Source organism: Branchiostoma belcheri, unplaced genomic scaffold (genome assembly GCF_001625305.1).
Source record: "Branchiostoma belcheri isolate BF01 breed outbred unplaced genomic scaffold, Haploidv18h27 scaffold23, whole genome shotgun sequence".
Taxonomy (NCBI): domain Eukaryota; kingdom Metazoa; phylum Chordata; class Leptocardii; order Amphioxiformes; family Branchiostomatidae; genus Branchiostoma; species Branchiostoma belcheri.
Window position 1 is genome coordinate 2,117,103 of NW_017803824.1, and position 19,121 is coordinate 2,136,223.

A 19,121-nucleotide genomic window follows, 5' to 3' on the forward strand; every position below is an offset into this window, starting at 1 on the left:
TGGGTCAAAATAATGAAATTGGACCGGACGGGGGGTGGGTAAAAAGAATTCTGGACTGGACAGGGGGGTTGGGTCAGAAGCTGATTTGAGACCTCTTCCACCCCCCCTCCACAGTTATTTTTTGGAACAGCCCAATTTATAAGGCTATTTAAAGCTGTTGAAGAAGGAACAAGAAGATGTAGTTTAACTCATATACATTACAAACCTCTTATATCGCCAGTAAATGCATTATTTTCAACCAAAATATCTGTAATAATTTACAAAAGTATGTAGAATATTTTGTGACGATGGGGATTCCCCTCCATCCATGATGTTGCGCAGCAAGTTTTCAGGCTCCAGTTTTACCACTTGGCCTTTACGCCGGTAACGTTAAAGTAAATGTTATTAGATGTTTCACTTATTTGTTCAGCTAAATATTTTGATCTTTCAGTTATTTTCAGCCAATATCCAAGAAAATCATATTAATATGTCAAATTATGGATTAATAACTTGTTTCTCTTTGCAGCACTGGCACCATAGGAGGGCTGACATTTGGAGCAGCCCCAGCCGCTGGTCTTGGAGTGGGCACCACAACTCCAGGTAAGATGGCTTGTCATCACTCCTGGCAACCATAAATGTTGCCTGGGCACCAGACCTCAGAATAAAGAAAGTGCTGCATTTTTATAATGCCATGATGCCATGCAATAATATAGTGAAGAGATACAGAAACTGATAGCATAAAGAAAGGCAGCATAAGTAGAATTTAGTAGAAAGGCCAACATTTGCTCGGGAGCAAATACAGCATCTTTCAGTTCATTTAGTCCCTCCCCATTCCAAAATGGATTGTTCCATATCAAGATACTAGTAGCATAAATATTTATCTACCAGTGTTTCTTCCATGTTCCACCACCACAGCGACAGGACTGTCCTTCGGCACCCCATCCACCAAGACAGGCAACACATCAGGCTTCACCCTCAACCTGACCAACACTGCCCCCGTCACCACCTCCAACTTTGTCCTGACCCTCCCCACGGCTGCCACCACCACTGCCTCCATATTCGGCACACCTGCTGCAGCCACCACCGCAGCAGCTACGACAGGTGGCTTGTTCGGCACGCCAGCTGCGAGTACAGCTGGGCTGATGGGTGGCATCTTTGGCAACAAGACCACTGCTGCCTCCACAGCAGCCACCACCACTACAACAGGGCTGGGCGGGGGTCTGTTTGGGGCAACACCAGCCACCACAGGTGGTCTTAAACTTGGTAAGATGTCAGTTCATGTTCAATATATTCTGTCACTGTCACTGCCATAATGTCAACATTGTTTTTTTCAACTTGCCAGTTTTCAACACTGTAGTGACTAGTGACCACAAGTCTACACAGATACTTTGAAACCTGTAGTTAATTGTTGTTGCTGTCATTTTTATACAAGTTTTTTTTTTTAATGATTTTATCCTCAGGTGGCCTTGGTACAACTACAACAACCACCACTGGTACAGGGCTGGGCGGTGGGTTTACTTTTGGTGCACCAGCAACAACAACTACGACAACTACAGCTGGTGGCCTGGCCTTGGGAGGGTTGACTGGTCTGGCTGCACCGGCCACTACTACAGCCAGTATAGGGCTGGGTGGGACCGGCCCCACTTCCCAGGCCAGCACTGCAACAACAGGTGGGGGTCTAACTAGTCTAAGTCTTCATGTGTCTGTATGTCTGAACAAGGTAGCTGTCCTTTGTCTTTGATTTTGAGAAGACACTGTAAGTTATGTTCAATTGTGTTTTGTGCAGTAACAAAATGTGCAAGTATAGCATTTATAGTCTGAGATTGTACAGATGTGTTTAGTTGGGTGTTGCCTCCAAAAACAGAATCGACTTGTGCGGCCATTTTAACATTTGCTTGTCAGTTTGTTATGGTACATTTTTTAATGATCCCCTCTTTGACATTTTTCAGGCACTGTAGGAACTAAACCAGGGTAAGTTTTATCCATATCCACATCAAGGTGTCAATTTGTTCAAAATCAAATTCAATACTTTTGAATGGTGTGGCCCTGTGGAGTTTCTTCACTGCTTTATTCTGTTCACCTGTTATTGTTACAGTGATGGTAAAGCCGGGAAGGACAATGAAGTACCCAATGAAATTGGTCAAAGTGTGGAAACATTTAGGTAGGTATCCTAGATTCTTTAGAAAAAGGTACAAGTGCAGAACTCTTCAATCTGTGTGTAGTGTTACTCTATATGTGGTTGGTTGCTGTTGGCTGACATTTGATACATGTATTAAGAAATGACATTGACAAACAGTATGTATAAGGAAGTTATTTGGTGGTTTAAACATTGTAAACTTTTAAATGAACACATGTTTATCTCCAGAAAATATGTGAAAGAACAGAAGGATGTGCAAGATGAGATCTCGAGAGTGAGCTCCAAGCCTCTTGATAAGGTGCAGGAGGACATCACAGCGCTGAGGCAGATGTTATCTGTGGTGTCCAGTGGGCTGCAGAGAAACGCTGTGGCCATAGAGAAACTCAAGGCAGACTCTGCACAGGTACATCTGCTCTGTTACATCAAGTTAGAGCAAAACTTAGAATGTTTAGCTGTACTCATTGATGTAATAAGTTTTTATGATGTATTTTATCGCTAATTATGCAGATGCATGTGACATTTTATGCTATCTATTGTAATAATTGAGTACAAGTTGTAAATACTTGACATATTTCATGCACTTAATGTGACATGTCAGTTGATATTCAATAAAATCTGAATCTGAACTTAGTCTGAGTGTCAGCCTTTTTAGCTTTTGTCCCCTCCCCACGATTTGCTTTTTGGCCAGTAGCATATCGTGGAGAGCGGACGAAAGCTATAAAGGCTGACACTCAGGCTAGGCAAAACTTACTGAAAACTGAAAATGCCAATACCCTCAATCTTACGTAGTGTACGATTGGACACATGGATAACTCATAACTGAGGTATCAAGGTTTATATACGTAAAAGAAATCTAATGCAAAGTAGACTTAATGAATTTGTATTTTAGCAAGTTCTTAGAGTTAAAAAAGAATGTACATTTGTAATACCAAGTTACAGAATAGCAAGGACTTCATAGAATAGTTCATGGCAAAAGGATCTTTCATAAGGAAAACATTTTACTAAGATACATGCTGTGTCTGCATGGTTATGTTTCAGGAACTGAAGAATGTGGAGATTGCCCAGCGCACTAAGGACACGCCCCCAGGCCTGCAGCACGAGCACACAGCTCCTGCAGAGTAAGTCAGATTTCTCATGTCTTACCCTTTCCCAGGGACACAACTTCTAGCCAGGAATACCAATAATCAGACCTGTGTCCTCTGAATCTTGTGTCCAGTAGCCAGGTCACTCAGCTTTTGACACCAGTTTTATCTGATTTGATGACTGTTAATCCTTAGCCATGGTTGTGACTCTCACGAGATTACGTTCGGAAGTAAGTGATCATTGATTATCCCGATGAAGACACAGTGGTGGTTGAAAATTTGATCTCTGTGTAACCCTTGTGTTGGACAGATTAACACAGATTAACTTTCATACGAATCCTTAGCTGTTGAACTAGTAGAACATGCCACTAACTGATCAGTTTCCCTGTAGAACATGCCACTAACTGATCAGTTTCCCTGTAGAGCATGCCACTAACTGACCAGTTTCCCCCTCTGTGCAGGTATTTCCAGCGGCTGGTGGAACAGTTTGAGGTGCAGATGTTGATGTGTCGGCAGCAGATTGAGCAGCTGGAGAACCACATCGCTGCTCTCTCCCATCCTGCATACTTCACACCACAAAGTAAGGCAACACATTTCCTGCATAAAGCCTCACCAGTTTATTTAATTCTGTATCTGTATAGCTGGTAAACATAACACACCAATTTGCTGTCAGATTTGTTAGCTTCATTCTGTTCTGATTTTCCAAAAAAAAATTCATGTTCTGAATCAACACCAAAATGCTCATATTGGATTATCTGAACATTTTTGGTGTAGTCCAACAAAGTACATGTACCATCAATGTGTGAATGCAGATTTATGATGGTAATGTTCTGAATTTCATGTTTTAGCCCTGTCTTCTGTGCTGCGGAGACTACATGAGACATTTGTGGCCCTGGCAGGAAATCTACATGGGATCCACGAGGCAGTCAAGGTAACGTTACAGAACAGAGATTAAGAAGAAAATTCCTAATGTTTTGTCTTTGTAAAATGTACACAATTTTGAGTAGTTGGACCTTCAGTTTCAACAATGTGTCAGTGTCAATGACGAAAGGTAGTGGATGCTACCTGAAACATCTGACCCTTTCCAAAATCATATCCAGTTGCTTTTTTGGCAACTGATTGATTTTTGGCGTATCTCATTACCTGAATGTCTAACCTTCAACAATGTATCAATGCTGTGTTGTTGTGTCCAGACTCAGAAGGAGCAGTACCTGGTGTACAGGAAAGTGTTCCTGGGAGACACCTCGGATGTGTTTGAGGCCAGACGGAAGTCTCAGTCAGCCTCCACCAGGTCCAAACCACCTCCAGTCACTGTTGGACCCTCTCCTTTTACTGGTACCAGACATTGTCATTTCTTTTCCTGTCTTATCTTCTTCATTTCAGTTTATTTTTCAAAGATTGGGCTACATCTTATCTCACGTTTGAGGTACTTTACCACAAAATCACCATAGAACTTTGATCATCAGAATTTTCCCCATCTCCTGTTTCCTTGTCATGACCTTATTTGGTAAAATCTTTTCATAGGAATGACCAATGCAGCGGCTGTTGCCATGGCAACAGCACTCAATGCCCAACAGCAGCCAACAGCAGGTAAGTCATGTTTCCAAAAACTTATTTACAAAATGTAGTTGCTCTTGATCTTTCAGATTTCAAATACATTTGTACTTTCATAAGCCTATTACTGGATACATATACATTTGCCAATCCTTTGGATGACCAACCATCTATGGGGAGGACACCTGCAGCATATGAACGTTTTTGCTCAGTCCCTTGAGTGTCCACTTTAGAGAGGGTTGACTGTACATCGTGTAACGGCTCGTGAATGGTAAAAAGGTAGATAGAGTTTTACTGTTGTAAGTAGCAGTGATAGTTGTACAAGTATTTACCATGTTACACAATTGTGTTTTTATTCCTTCTTGCTCCAGGTGCCCCTCCTACCCTGGGTCTGAACACTACAGGCATCGGTGGACTGGGCACGACTGGTGCCTTTGGTACAGGTGCTACAGGCCTGGGCGCTACAGGCCTGGGCACCACAGGCTTGGGTACTACAGGCCAGGGCACTGCAACTCTGTTTGGTGGTACAGGAACAACAGGATTTGGTACCGGGACTGGGGCCACCACCTTTGGGACAAGTGCTCCTCAGTTTGGTACACCGTTTGGTGCCACCACAACCACCAAACCAGCTACAGGTCAGCATGGGGTGTTTGTGCTTTGGTGTACGGACCAAATGTTTTGCTCAAAAGTGTTGAGGTGGAATACTATACTCCTTATTCTCCTATCTCCGTTTTTCCTCAGCCATAATCTATACTATTATTTGACTTTGGGAAAATGTTCAAGCAGCGGAACCTATAAAAGGGATCTTCTATCAGCTTTTGGGTGGAGGTCAGGTGCAAGGTGTTAGATCGATTCTGTGCACAAAATTGACGGAAAGATTGGCCTTAACGAGATTGTTGCAAGGCGCTGGTATTAAGGGTCTAATTTGGTTTAGAAGAGTATATAGTAGAGGGGATTCATTCCTCAAGCTAACCGACATCTTGCAGACACAGTCGTCCCTCAGTAAGACATCTGGAGCCGCATAGTTCCAGTTTAGAACTTTTCAGTTTCAGTTCTAAACAGGAACTATGAAGCTCCAGATGTCTTACTGAGGGACAACTGTGTCTGCAAGATGTCGGTTAGCTTGAGGAATGAATCCCCTCTGCTATATTGTTTGAGAAGAGTACTCATTGTGCCCACCTGTTCACACAGGTTTTGGCTCAGGCAGCCTGAGTGCAGGGATTGGGACTGCCACAAGCACATTTGGGTTTGGTAATCAAACAGCCAAGCCCATGGGTAGGTGCCAGACATGCCGGTAGACATGATATTATACCCTGTGGGAACATCTGTGTGTGTTAACGTTACGTTGTTGGTTCATTTGCATCTGGTGAGGAAACTGTCTCTGAAGCCTGCATCACTGGATGGTCTCAAGTCTTCAGCTTTGCAAGTCATAGCTTTAAGTTTGATAAAAGCTACATGTACCAGCATTGAGCAAAGCTTAAGATTTACCGGTAGTATGGAACAACTGACATTGATTTGTAAGATTACTAATTTGTACAGTTTCTAATAAAAGAAGTCATGTATCTTATGTACAAGTACTTTAAGGGCACAATTTACCTGTTTTGACTTGTTTTAAATGCAGGCTTCATAAACACTACCAGAGCTTCCTAGCTTGGCTTTTTTCTAGGTTCTTGTTTGTAATTTCTCGTCCCAAACTTGTAATATACAAAGTCCTTGTCATGGTTCTTTTTTGCTTATCCTGGGATGGAGCATCAAAGGGAATTAGACCTTCACATTTTTGTTTTGGGCGTTTTGTTCCTGTAAAGTATTTTTGCAAATGCTTGAGTAGTTTTGATTGTACATGTATGCCGTTTATGATAATGCAGCCATGACTTTGCTCAGGGCAACCTTCTGATAACAATAGCATGCTTATGATATTGAACTAACATTAATTTTTCTCCATTCCATTTGTCTTTTTCCCAAATGTCTCCTTTTTATTCATGCTTTTCTCCTATTAGACTATTTTCTCAAGTATCCTAAACCAGGCCAGTTGTAGACCAGTGTTACAAACAAACTGACTAACTCAAGCATAAAAATTTTGTATTACAATTTACATGTACATTGTATCTATATTGGAATACTTAGCCTGGGTACCATCAGGATTTTGCTCTGCTGCGCTCGATGGTACCCAGGCTATGGAATACTTACGTATGTGTAATACAGTTTATGTGCTTGGCATCTTTACTAAATTTGCATGTTGTAAATTAAGGTTAATTCATAATTGAAATACATGTGGTTCATGTTGTGAAAAAGAACACAGAAATTTAAATTTAATGTAAATTAAGGTTAGTAGAAATAGTTCATACCGGTATTCTGAAAAAGAAGGCAGAAATGATGGCAAAGGGATCCTTGTAGAACATTTGATAATTCAACTCTGAATACATAATGTACAAATACGTAATTGCTATGGCCTTATGCACATGTATCCCTGTGTTATAGAATAACTGTGTACAATTGTAAATGGGAAGACGAACTGGCCTGGTTTAGGCAGGTAGCTCTGTGCTGTACCTTGTCTCTCAGCAGTGGTGTGGTCTGACGTGGTGTGTTGCTCTGCTCTGCTGCAGGTTTTGGTGCTCCCTCTCAGTCCACTGCCTTTAGTGGGCTTAAGTCTTAGTGGGACATGTCTTCCTCACCACCCACCACCCTCGTCTGTAGGTCAGAACAACCTCCTCCCCTCACCACACTTCATGCACTCTTCAGTAGACAGTGCCGCGCTGATAGCAATCCTTGGTCCTCGGGATTTTCCTGCCTTAATGTTGACCAAAGAAAAAGAAAACAGCCACCCTATCCAGGACAGAAATCTAACCTTCAAAAAGATTCCACAAGAATTGGTGCTATTTTTTGAAAAACACAAATATGTACATTTGTACTCAATCTGTACTAAGTTTGTATTCAATCTCAAACTTGTTTTCAATCTTGTGCCTGTATATTCTTACCTTATTTTAATCTTCAGAACCAAGGAGTTGTGTATCAGTGTGGCATAACTAAAGGAATCGTTGAACAGTGTTGTGACTAACACTGTCACAGCTGCTATGCCTTTTGGTGGGCTTGAGGTATTCTCTGCCAAGTATGCATGTGGCCAAATGTACTTCTAGCCATCCTGTTCACAAACATACCTGGTGACTACAATGTGCATGAAAAAATGTATTACTAGTACATGTTAGAGAATCTATACTATCTGACATCACCAGAAGGACTGTATGCTTACTCAAGGAAAATGCCTCAAGCACCCTCGATAGAAAATGCTATATGAGCATTAAACTACTGTCCTGTAATAACAGTTCATCAGCATGGCTTGTTTAGACATTACTGTATTAACCCTAATCCTGCTGTCATGTGCTGTAATTAATTGAAAATCAATCTGTGGATGGCAGTGAAAAGGCTATAATATTTTCTTACATCACAGTTTAGACATTTGGCTGTAAAAAACAACTTAAACCCTCATAATATCAATACCATTTGGACTTAACATCATTTCACTTCTTGTTTTGGCTGACTTCTGCTGTCACCAACTTAATTTTGGTAGAAAAATGCCCTCTACAAGAAAAGGGCACATACAAACAATACTAAGTTGCCTGTCCTGAACAGTACATACCTCTAACGCATGTTTGTCTGTATTGTACAAATTGTCCAAAGCTTATAACACAAACCCTTTTCACTCTGAATGTTGTGACTTCAACAGTTCTTAAGTTTGTAATAGTTATTGTCAATATGACAAATTGAAAATGATTTGCACATACACATATGCAACTTGAGTATGTTCTGTTTGGTCAAGATGCTGCAGTGACGTGCCCCTGATCAAATCTTTATTTCTCCCCATAGGTGCTGCTACACCCTTCCCGTCAAACGTAGGTCTGCTGTTTGGAACGTCAGCGTCCGGTGCCACCGCCGCAGCCAACAAACCCTTCCAGTTACAAAAGCCTCCTGCTGGAAATAAGAAAGGGAAAAGATTTTAGTGATACTACCTAGTGTACCATCAAGATGTTTCCCATGAAATTATTAAAAACCAAAGCCTGAGTGTCAGCCTTTTTAGCTTTCGTTCACTTCCCACAATCTGCTGCCAGCCAGTCGGTAGTGGATCATGGGGAGTGAATGAAAGCTAAAAATGCTGACGCTCAGGCTATGAAAACCATGGAGCATAAATAACAGGACGTAACACATAAAATGCTAGTTAGGAAGAAAGGATATGTGACAAGAAAGGGAAGTACTGAACTTGTGATAACTTGTTCTTGACTTGTAATTACCATATTTACAATGTACATACAGTGCCATGTCTCAGCCATCAAAATGGTGTTAGATTCAGCTATTGTACACTTACAGGATACTAGACTCTGACTTTCTGAAATACTGGGTAATCATGTTTGATAGTAAATCTAAAACCTTAAATAGAAAACAAGTTTAGCTATTGTAAAGGCTGTGTATTTGTATTGTTACACATTGTACTTCTACTTGCAACATCATAGTGTTCTTGTCTACTCTTGTAACAGTATTTTGATTCATACAGCTTGTAGCAAATGTCAAGTCTTACCTTGAAATAAACATTCCTCTTGTATGTCACTGGCACCTTTAGTCTTTGTACTGGCAACTTTTACTAAATATTAGTACATTAACTCTGTATTTCCTAGCCTGGGTGCCATCCTATTTGTATGCCTGAGCTTCCATACTCGCTCCAAATGAATTCGTAAGGTATTGGAGCCCCGCATTAAATAGGATGGCACTCAGGCTATTTATTTCCTTGTCTTCACTCACTTTTTATATTCTAAATGAAATAAGGTTATCAGAAATATGTACTAGTAATATAAACCCAATTGCAGACTGATTCTAAACATGTTTATTCATTGTTACATCTCATATCCAGCACTGCAATGTTCAGGACAGACAAATCTACTTGAAAAATATACCAAAGCTCATATGATATACCAAAATAGCAGATCAGCAACTTCTGCTATAATTGCGTATCCATGAAAACCATTATATTAGTTTTTACTGTTGCAGTATAAGGCTTTTGTTTCCACTTAAGGCAACTACAGGTCCACAGAAAAAAAAAATTTGTATCTTCCTTGACAAATTCACAGCAAAGCCATACATGAGTACATGAAAGCAATTAGTTGGGGAAGTCACAATGCCAAGAAACTGATTTATACCCTTAGTTTTGCGCTAAGTTGTGGATAGAAAGGATCTTCAAAGGGTTATCTAATGAGTAAAACCCATTTGCACTAACGAAAATTATTAATGAGATATGATATGACAGTCTTTAATTTTTGCAATGCCCATTATGTTTATGCCACTGAGACAAATTGAACAGGTTAGTTATTCAACATTCAAGTAAGTTAGTAACAACTACTAAACCTACAAAATATTGGATATTCTGTTATTGAACAAATTCCAAACTGTGACACCTTTGAAACATTGGAACCAATGTTTTTGGGACTTCGCTAACTCAATAAGTTAACTAACTATGATAATTAAATATCAACAGCAAATTACCAGTAAATAAACCATGTATGGTAAGCATTAGCCCTCTCTAGTGTTGATTGCCAAAGGCATGAATGAACAAAGATACACCACAGCTCTATCAAATGTTTCCTATTTTCCATTAAACATACATTTTACTTCCACACTTCTTTTGCCATACTGACACAACTTCATCCCATCAGCTTGCTTACATGAAGTTTCTGTTTACTAAATAACATGACTGAAAAATGCTTTAATCCAACTATGCCATCTCAGTACATTTAATATTGACACAGTACAATTTATGTACAATAGGCACTAGGCACACAACATCCCTCTTAAGGGACACGACTTAGTAAGACACAACATTTCCAATCCTTGCACATGTACTTCTTTTTATCTATTTGTCAGGAAGATTTGAGATCAACAGAATGAAATAAGGCAGAGTGCTCCATATGATTATCAATATCAAATAACTCTTAAAACTCATTTACTTCCAAGTACATTTTGTACATACTACCAGTATGTATCTTTTGATGGTTAGGCAGCAACAAACATGGGAAACGATCAGAAATTCAGGTTTCAAAACAGGAAGTACAGAAATGGCGGCCATACCCAAAACAAACATTTTCTTTGCTAATCACCAAATAGGCTACCGACAACCAAGGAACAGAATAGATGCAGTCGTCTATTATAAGGCAGGATCATTACACACAACGTTTGCTGAGGCTATAGGTGCTTCTGGAATGCAGACAGTGCCAGGTTCTTGGTCTGAATACAGGATTCCTGAATGATGGGCAGCAACAACTGGAAGGCATCCTGGATGTAGGAGGCACTGTTGGAGGCCTGGATAAAGAAGATGAAAAATGAACTCAACTGGTAGATTTGATTGCTCCCAGACATATTTCCATGTCCTTGGGGCTGAACCACAATCACACACTACTTTCCCTGCCCTTGGTGCTATAACATTCACATGCAGATAATAGTTAAAGTCCAAACATTTTCCATCTCCTAGTGATTCATAATGTAACTGGTTACTGGTACTCCTGAGAAGTGCATCGAATTACTTTACATTGACAGAGAAATGCCAGGCAACTTAGAAAGTACCTTACCTCAAGGTACACATTGGTTATCAAGTGACTGAAGTCATCTGGTTTCTCAGTTTTACTCTGCAAGGGAACATCCAACAATTAGCAGTCATGTCTTGCCCATGAGAGTCTCTATCAAAAATCAAACAAGCAATCATAACCACAGACAGGGCTGGACATGGCATGTTGACTCACCGCTGCCTTGTTGAGGCACACACAGTACTTGTTGGACAGGACTGACACCTCCTCACACAGGGCAGACGTCAATCTACAACAGAACAGTAAAGTGTAAGTAACAACTGCGCAGATACACAATAAAGTATGAAGCTCCTCAAAAGTGTAGTGTGCGGCCAGTTCATCAATATAAGAGCAAGAGACGGGGGACGCCACAGACTTTCTGCAACCTATGATCCACTGCTCACGGAGTCACGTGTGTTATCTGTGTGATGTCACGGAAGCGGTGGATTGCTAATTCCTTGACAAAAACTGGAGTTGTACGGTCGAAAATTTGGGTGAGTCCAATTTCTTGTGTTGGAAATTACAGTTTAAATTTGCTTCATAATAAGAGCAAGAACTTAACACTGACGTACTTGGTGAGAGTCTGTGCCCTCTCCAGTGGGGTTTTCTCTGGATCCTTCTGCATCAGGATGAGCTCAGCAGCCTTCAGAAACTGGTGGATGGACTTGGCAGTCAGCTCAGCCAGCATCTGGATGGCTGCTGTGTGCAAATCCTGACAGGGACAACAATGTGGGTTAGATATGGGCAGATACAAGATAGATTTTTTTTATTATCACAGTTAATGAAAGGAATGGAATCCTAAATCGAAGGGGAACAATTATTATCATACAAGATATATCGCACAGATAGGGTCTCACAACATTTGATGCACAGATATAGTGTCTTCCGCACTAGGGACAGGGATGGTGTTTTGGAGGACAGGGATGGTGTTTTCAGCACTAGGGACAGGGATGGTGTTTTCAGCACTAGGGACAGGGATGGTGTTTTCAGCACCAGGGACAGGGATAGTGTTTTCAGCACTAGGGACAGGGATAGTATTTTCAGCACTAGGACAGGGATGGCGTTTTCAGCACTAGGACAGGGATAGTGTTTTCAGCACTAGGGACAGGGATAGTGCTTTCAGCACTAGGGACAGAGATGGTGTTTTTAGCACTAGGGACAGGGATAGTGCTTTCAGCACTAGGGACAGGGATGGTATGTTCAGCACTAGGGACAGGGATGGTGTTTTCAGCACTAGGGACAGGGATGGTATGTTCAGCACTAGAGACAGGGATGGTGTTTTCAGCACTAGGGACAGGAATGGTGTTTTCAGCACCAGGGACAGGGATGGTGTTAAACCAACACAGCCCACCTGTGGATCCTTAGTCTCCTCTTCTTCCAGGTCCTCCTCACATTGAGTCAGGTACTCCAGAGCATCAGTCTGGGCCTGGTGAGGGGTGGATAGCAATGGTGCATAAGACTCAGTGCCTGGTATCTATTACAGATTAAGGCTAAAATCAACTTCAAGTACCTCATTTGTGTGAGGCAAATTGTGTATATGCAAAACATAGAAAAAGGTTAATACTAACAGCTGGCTTACAAACCTTGTTCAGTTTATCTGGAGTCATCCCAATGTGCAGTTCAAACAGAAGCTCAGTGACAGTCTTGGCAAACTCCTGCACTTCTTGTCCTGGGGATAGACAATAGACAGGAATTCAGTCAAATACTTAACCCTGTGTATGAGGTTTTACAAATGTGGTGCAAAAGAAACTCAATATATCACCATTTCATATTAAGAAGTACAGTTGTACAGGGTATGCAAAATCTTTATGCAAAGAGAAAGCACTAAATTATCTTTATTCCAAATCTTTATTCAAGAGAAAACACCAAATTAGGAAATAAGCTCCCTTCAGCTAGTCCAGATCCCAAGAATGTCCTCAGTTTGGTAATCATTAAACAATTGCATGACATATGTGACCAGGCCCTTAACAATGCAGGACAAACCCTTCTGTGTCCGTACCTTCTGTCTCCTCCTCCACCACATCCTCCAGTTTGAAGGCCTCCTTCACCCTGATGAGCTCAGCCTTCAGCTCCTCCTGCTCCTCCCCTGTCAGGGCAGACAGCACAGCCTGCACCTTCCCTTCACTCTGGTTGGACAGCATCTCCAGGGCCTCCAGGTGGGCCAAACCTACAACATGTCGGTGAAGGTTAGACATCCAGGTAATAAGATATGCCAAAAAACAGTTACTCCAGTAACTGGATATGATTTGGGAGACAGTCAGTATCACTGAAAGGTAGTGCATGCTACCTGAAACATCTGACAGTTCCCAAAATCATATCCAGTTGCTCGAGTAACTGTTTTTTGGCAAACCTACAGCACATACGAGGTATCATGCTCAGCTTTAATTTGACAACTCCACTCAACTCCACTTTTTCAGATATAAGAGGGCCTTCACAAAACTCCTCCTTCTAAACAAGGTCTATTTCAAAGTCATGACTTTTATTACTATAAAATGACACATTTATGACGTAGCTTAATTAAATAATTAGTTCAGCCACGGAGCTTACCTTGGAACTCATCAAACATGATGCCAAAGTTGGCCTTCCTGTGGGCCTCCTCCTCTTCAGCTTCTTTTGCTCGTTTCTCTGCCTCCTCCTTGGCTTCTCGCAACACCTGCCACAACAGGAGAGGAGGAAATGAGTTCACATGTCTCTCACATTATACTTTAACGGTAAACTTAGGAAATTCTAGTGCAAATATGGTTTCATCTTATGAAATAAAGACTCAACTTTCTCTGCCAACACTATATTGAATTGGGACTTACCACAAATTTTCAGCTGACTCCCTCAACCTTGTTCACGGAATGGACCGGTCTAGTCTTGGAATGCGACGTCAGAGACACGTGACTGTAGTAGCGAGTCATACATGCCAGAGTTCCACTTCATTCCAGTGTTGGCAGAAAAAGTTGAGTCTTTATTTCAACACATATGGAACTTTCATGCTATTGTGGTTTCATCTTGTTTGCCTGTGACAAAGTGTAGAATGGCGACCCTACCTGGGACAGGTGTGACTTCTGTCCTGCCACCTCTATGATGTGTTTGGTCTTCTTGTACCCGGGGTCACCTTCAGCCAACACATCCATGGTCTTCTTCCCGACATACTCCAGCGAATCTAAGGTTCCACTCACCACTTTCTTAGTCTGTAACGCAGTCAATAACAAACAGTCTGTAGATTATATTTTCCTGTAGCTGTACACTCAAAATAAAAAATTGGAGCCTGAAAATTGATTTAAAAAAAACAATTTAACTCTGCAATAGTTCTAGGAAAGAAGGAGTTTTTGAACACCTCAATCCTTGGTTGAAAACTTCAGTACTTGAAGGCATGACTGTTTCTTGTTTTCTGAGCTGGTATTAGGTACTTAGTAGTTAGTAATCCCACTTACAGTGTTCTGCACAACATTGGCCACCATGGACACACCCAAGGCCCCCCACAGCCCCCCTCCTGATGCCTGTTGAGGAGAGGCCTCTCCTCCTGCTCCCTCTTTCTCTTCCTTGGCCTCTTCTGTTTTCTCTGATTCTCCTTTCTCCTCTGGTCCTTTATACCAAAACAACATTTGTTATCATTACACAGGGTAGTAATTCTCAATATGTTGCCATAGTCATAAACATCATGCTTGCACACAATATCAAAGATGATACTCTGAAACTGGCGAGGAAACACTTTCAGCCTTCCATAACTCATAAGGGTATCAGTGGACTTTAATAAACTTGCCCTTATCCTCCTTTGACTTGTCATCTTTTGCAGTCTCAGCCTCCTCTTTAGACATTTCCTCTGGAGTAGGGATTCCCAGAGATGACTCGACTCCATGGACCACATTTGTCAGTCCTGATCCTAAAGAGCAAAGGAGGAATTTTTGTTTTTAATTTTTGTTGGGACATACATTTTTCAGCATACATTGTACAGTATATACTGTCACTGCAATGAGTACCCATTGATCAGCACAACATCAGGAAAGAACCAACAAGTAATTAGTAAGAATCAGAGAACCATGTGTACCCTGCAGCAAAAGTCTGCACACCTCAATAATTCATAATTAATAGAACTGCAGCTGGAAAAACCCTTTGAGAACATAAAAATCAGCTGGGCAGAGACCAGAATTAGTATACAGGTGATTGTTCATCAAGCTTGTGGATTAGGAGAGCAGATTTCAAGACTGGAAACAGAGAAGTTCTTCTAAATTGTGGTACCTATTGATGACTCCACATCCTCTACAACAGATACAAAACTTTGCCCTGAAAACAATAAAGTAGAAAGTCATGAGTCACTCCTATAACAAGGATCTTTCATTGATTTTGTTGCTGTGCCATAAATATTTGCCAATGGGACAGGAAGGCCCCAGGCTGCGATGACACTTCAATGAGCAACAAGAAAAACAATAACAAAATGGACTATAAATACCAAGGACGTTACATTAAGTAAATACACACTGAAATAAAAGTCTATGAGAAATAGACATGTAACAAGTTGGTTGTTTAAAAAAAACAGCCAATGGATAAGAGAAAGTTTAAGCAACTTGGTTGAGGACTGACCACGGGTGATAGGGTTTTATGGAGTTCAAAATAACATTTACCTATCCTAGCACAGACTGTGGATTGTGCCCTACCCTTGTCTACCTCGGCTTAACCACATGTACTTAGTGTGCAAATAAAACATAAGACTGAACTCACCAACAGCTGAGGCTGTAGACATCAGAGAGGATCCAAAAGAAGACCCCCAACCACCCCAACCCCAGCCGCCTGATGGCTTCTGGAATGAGAACAGTTGGCAAAAATAAAGCTTGAATACTGGTAGGTGTAACTGTCTAAATAAAAAGTTACATGTATTTGTCTATATTGGGTAGATATATAGCACTTATTAGTAAATACTTTTGTGTTTTGATTATCATGTTTTCGTTTTTCAGTAATCTTCCTAAACATGAGAACAACTTTCTTTACCTCTTCTCCCGCCAGTTTGTCCAAGGCAGCATGAATTTTCTCTTCCTTCTCCTCCTCTTCTTTTCCCGGTCTCTTCCTCAACGGGATGGGTTTTCTTTCCATATCTTCTCCATCCTTGGGCGGTTCTTCAACTGAGTCTTCTTCTCCTTCTGCGTCTTCTTTTCTTACTTCATCTTTTGAATCCTCATCAGTGGTTGTGGCAGATGCTTTAGGTTCAGTATCTCCACTGTCTTTGGTTGACTTGTCATCAGTGCTTGGTACAGCATCCACCTTCTCCTCTTTGGGTTCAGCATTCTCTTCTTTCTCAGGCTCAGCATCCTCCTTCTTCTTGGGTTCAGCCTCATCAGTGCTGTTTTGACTTTCCTCATTTTCTGCCTTCACTCCTCCTTCTGCCTGTGACTTCTCAGTGGTTTCCTTACTGGCTGTTTCATCGTTCTCTTTATTGTCTGTTTGTTTCTTGGGTGATGTTTTTTGTGTTTGTTTTGTTTTCTCTTCAACATCCTCCCCTGCACTCTCGAACCCCTCCTCCTCTGCTTCAGAAGATGACATGGCTGTGAAAAAGCAAAAATCAACTTGTCAAGATGTTATGGATAGGAATGGTCATATTCTCATAATACCAGTTACAGTATGACTTAAAAGTGTGAGAGTGTCACTCAGATGAAATATCTGCTGGGAGACAAATACATATACTGTCATATCAACAATATCAAAGTACAGTAGTACTTACTGCATGCATGAGTCCTTAGAAATTCCCAATTCAGTTAGGCTGCGACTACTAGTACACCTACAATTTTGTGCATAGATGCTCTCAAGGCAGGAGAAAACACCTAACCAAATTACTAGTATTCAATGCATGTCCAATTGTGTTTCTGATGTTCTATTTATAGCATATATAATGTGATATGAAGGTGACTTTTTCAGGCTTTCAGTGTGTCCGGATATGGACAAATCTATCATCTCGCCCTTTTGACAGTTGTAATAACCAATGTAACCAGTTATGATGGATGATGATGGGTTGGTCCCTGCTGCCCTTGTCTGTTTGAAGGTTAATGGTTGTAATGTTATAGCCATACTAATGGCATTAAATTATCAACATTAGGATACCTTTGATACATTTGGGGACAAAAACATGTAAGTGGAAATCATTTGCATTATTGCATGAGTAAGGTAAGCTTTAACGCTTCAATAAATGTCTCCAGATTAAGATTGGCAGCACACACAGAATCCGTATGTCATACCATGACATGTCATTTGTGACGTGTTATATAATAATTTGAACGTGGCTATATACACTCCCGGAGTGTATATAAAATCTATTTGTCTTTTATATACACTCCCGGAGTGTATATAAAATCTATTTGTCTTTTATATACACTCCGGGAGTGTATATAAAATCTATTTGTCTTTTATATACACTCCGGGAGTGTATATAAAATCTATTTGTCTTTTATATACACTCCGGGAGTGTATATAAAATCTATTTGTCTTTTATGTACACTCCCGGTGTGTATATAAGATCTATTTGTCTTTTATATACACTCCCGGAAAGTTGATAGGGCATTCGAATGATCTCTCGCCGGTGCGAAGACCGCGCGATCGGCTGTGTTATCTGGAGTCACCAAAGGGACCGGGGCGAACCCCGGGTTGGTCTTGGTCTGATAAATGCACGCCAGACCGTGAGGTCGGCGCTTCTTCCGCATGTATTAGCTCTAGAATTACCACAGTTATCCATGTAGGATGTGACGATCAAAGGAACCATAACTGATTTAATGAGCCATTCGCAGTTTCACTGAGACAGTTTAAACTTGCACGTGCGTGGCTTAAACTTTGAGACAAGCCTATGACTACTGGCAGGATCAACCAGGTAGCGAGGACGCCAGGGGCGCGCGACCGGTCTCGCCGCCGCCGCCGGGAGCGGAGGGTCCCGGGCCCCGCGCAAGCGGGGCGGGGCGGGTCCGCTCGACCGAACTTCGGTGGAGATTTCCGTGTTGTTTTCTGATTTTCATCATCCAATAAGATAAACTTGAAGACCGAGGTTTAAACTTGGTGCCCCTGAATCCTCAAACACTCACAAAAACCCAAGTTTTGGGCCTACCAAGGAGGCTAGTATTTCGGAGTGTATATAAAATCTATTTGTCTTTTATATACACACCGGGAGTGTATATAGCCACGGCGTTAACAAAAATGTGATCATCACATAATAAAGTTATTGAGGCCTTTTTAATTTTTTTATAGAATAATACTGTAAATAATATTGAATAATGTCCTTATTAAATATCACCCAAATGATCTACTGGACTCTTACTAATGTTGATAAATATTACTGATTACAAATGGTAAGCAACACAATTCATGTTATATAATTTACGTTTGTTACCCTCCCCCAAAGGCTGAGATTAATTATTGAGAGGGCGAATTGGGTAAGACAGAGATGGTTACACACCAAGACCCGGCACTATTTTGTCACAGTCAACACACCTGTCTACTGAAGGAGTCGTTTCCGACAACCAGTGATGTCAAGACGAAGAAGGCGAAGGAAAACCTTGACCAACAGGTGTACACTCTCCTTGCCTGCCTGGATGCCGCCATTTTGCTTTCACGTGACGTGCAAGGTTACCACAGGTCACCGACCCAGGAGGTGGGAGCAAGACTGTAGGTCAGCCCTCTTTGATTTCCAAGCAGATGTAAAACAGAATTTTGCATGAAATTTGCCCAGGAAATTGTCTTTGGCACCATGGCGTTTGACACCAGAACTTAGCCTGTACTCTGGAAGAGGCAAACTGTACTCCTTCATAT

At 41.2% G+C, this 19,121-nt stretch overlaps 3 protein-coding genes across 4 annotated transcripts in view; 2 read left to right on the forward strand and 1 right to left on the reverse strand.

Moving 5' to 3' along the window:
* Positions 1–1,954, forward strand: part of LOC109470560 (nucleoporin p58/p45-like) — a 6,965-nt gene extending 5,011 nt beyond the window's left edge. The window contains exons 2-5 of the mRNA XM_019769524.1: positions 506–579; positions 895–1,242; positions 1,440–1,649; positions 1,929–1,954. Of these exons, the coding sequence (XP_019625083.1) occupies positions 506–579; positions 895–1,242; positions 1,440–1,649; positions 1,929–1,954 (658 nt within the window). The remainder of the gene's footprint in view (positions 1–505; positions 580–894; positions 1,243–1,439; positions 1,650–1,928) is intronic.
* On the forward strand, positions 1,469–9,332 carry LOC109470625 (nucleoporin p58/p45-like). Its single transcript, XM_019769650.1, has 11 exons — positions 1,469–1,649; positions 1,929–1,950; positions 2,075–2,140; positions 2,345–2,519; positions 3,155–3,234; positions 3,660–3,778; positions 4,047–4,129; positions 4,392–4,533; positions 4,723–4,788; positions 5,124–5,387; positions 8,614–9,332. The coding sequence occupies exons 4-11, from the start codon at positions 2,445–2,447 to the stop codon at positions 8,745–8,747; spliced, it is 963 nt and encodes a 320-aa protein (XP_019625209.1). The 5' UTR covers positions 1,469–1,649; positions 1,929–1,950; positions 2,075–2,140; positions 2,345–2,444; the 3' UTR covers positions 8,748–9,332.
* A 456-nt stretch (positions 9,333–9,788) lies between these two features.
* Positions 9,789–19,121, reverse strand: part of LOC109470606 (protein FAM114A2-like) — a 10,257-nt gene continuing 924 nt past the window's right edge. Inside the window, exons 2-15 of one of the 2 annotated variants that reach the window (XM_019769608.1) lie at positions 16,326–16,876; positions 16,059–16,137; positions 15,579–15,623; positions 15,103–15,222; positions 14,774–14,925; positions 14,387–14,530; positions 13,899–14,004; positions 13,351–13,518; positions 12,935–13,020; positions 12,703–12,777; positions 11,924–12,063; positions 11,529–11,601; positions 11,358–11,414; positions 9,789–11,091 (exon numbers count right to left, since the gene is read on the reverse strand). In XM_019769608.1, coding sequence (XP_019625167.1) covers positions 10,975–11,091; positions 11,358–11,414; positions 11,529–11,601; positions 11,924–12,063; positions 12,703–12,777; positions 12,935–13,020; positions 13,351–13,518; positions 13,899–14,004; positions 14,387–14,530; positions 14,774–14,925; positions 15,103–15,222; positions 15,579–15,623; positions 16,059–16,137; positions 16,326–16,874 — 1,911 coding nt within the window. In that variant the 5' untranslated portion in view covers positions 16,875–16,876 and the 3' untranslated portion in view covers positions 9,789–10,974. The remainder of the gene's footprint in view (positions 11,092–11,357; positions 11,415–11,528; positions 11,602–11,923; positions 12,064–12,702; positions 12,778–12,934; positions 13,021–13,350; positions 13,519–13,898; positions 14,005–14,386; positions 14,531–14,773; positions 14,926–15,102; positions 15,223–15,578; positions 15,624–16,058; positions 16,138–16,325; positions 16,877–19,121) is intronic. The other variant, XM_019769609.1, reaches the window with a different exon arrangement.

What these genes read in the sequence shown, in the direction of transcription:
- LOC109470625 (XM_019769650.1), top strand. Translation starts at nt 2,445, where the DNA reads ATGTTATCTGTGGTGTCCAGTGGGCTGCAGAGAAACGCTGTGGCCATA. An exon ending in TCAAGGCAGACTCTGCACAG is followed by an intron (nt 2,520 to 3,154) that starts GTACATCTGCTC and finishes GTTATGTTTCAG; the next exon opens with GAACTGAAGAATGTGGAGAT. An exon ending in TGCATACTTCACACCACAAA is followed by an intron (nt 3,779 to 4,046) that starts GTAAGGCAACAC and finishes TTCATGTTTTAG; the next exon opens with CCCTGTCTTCTGTGCTGCGG.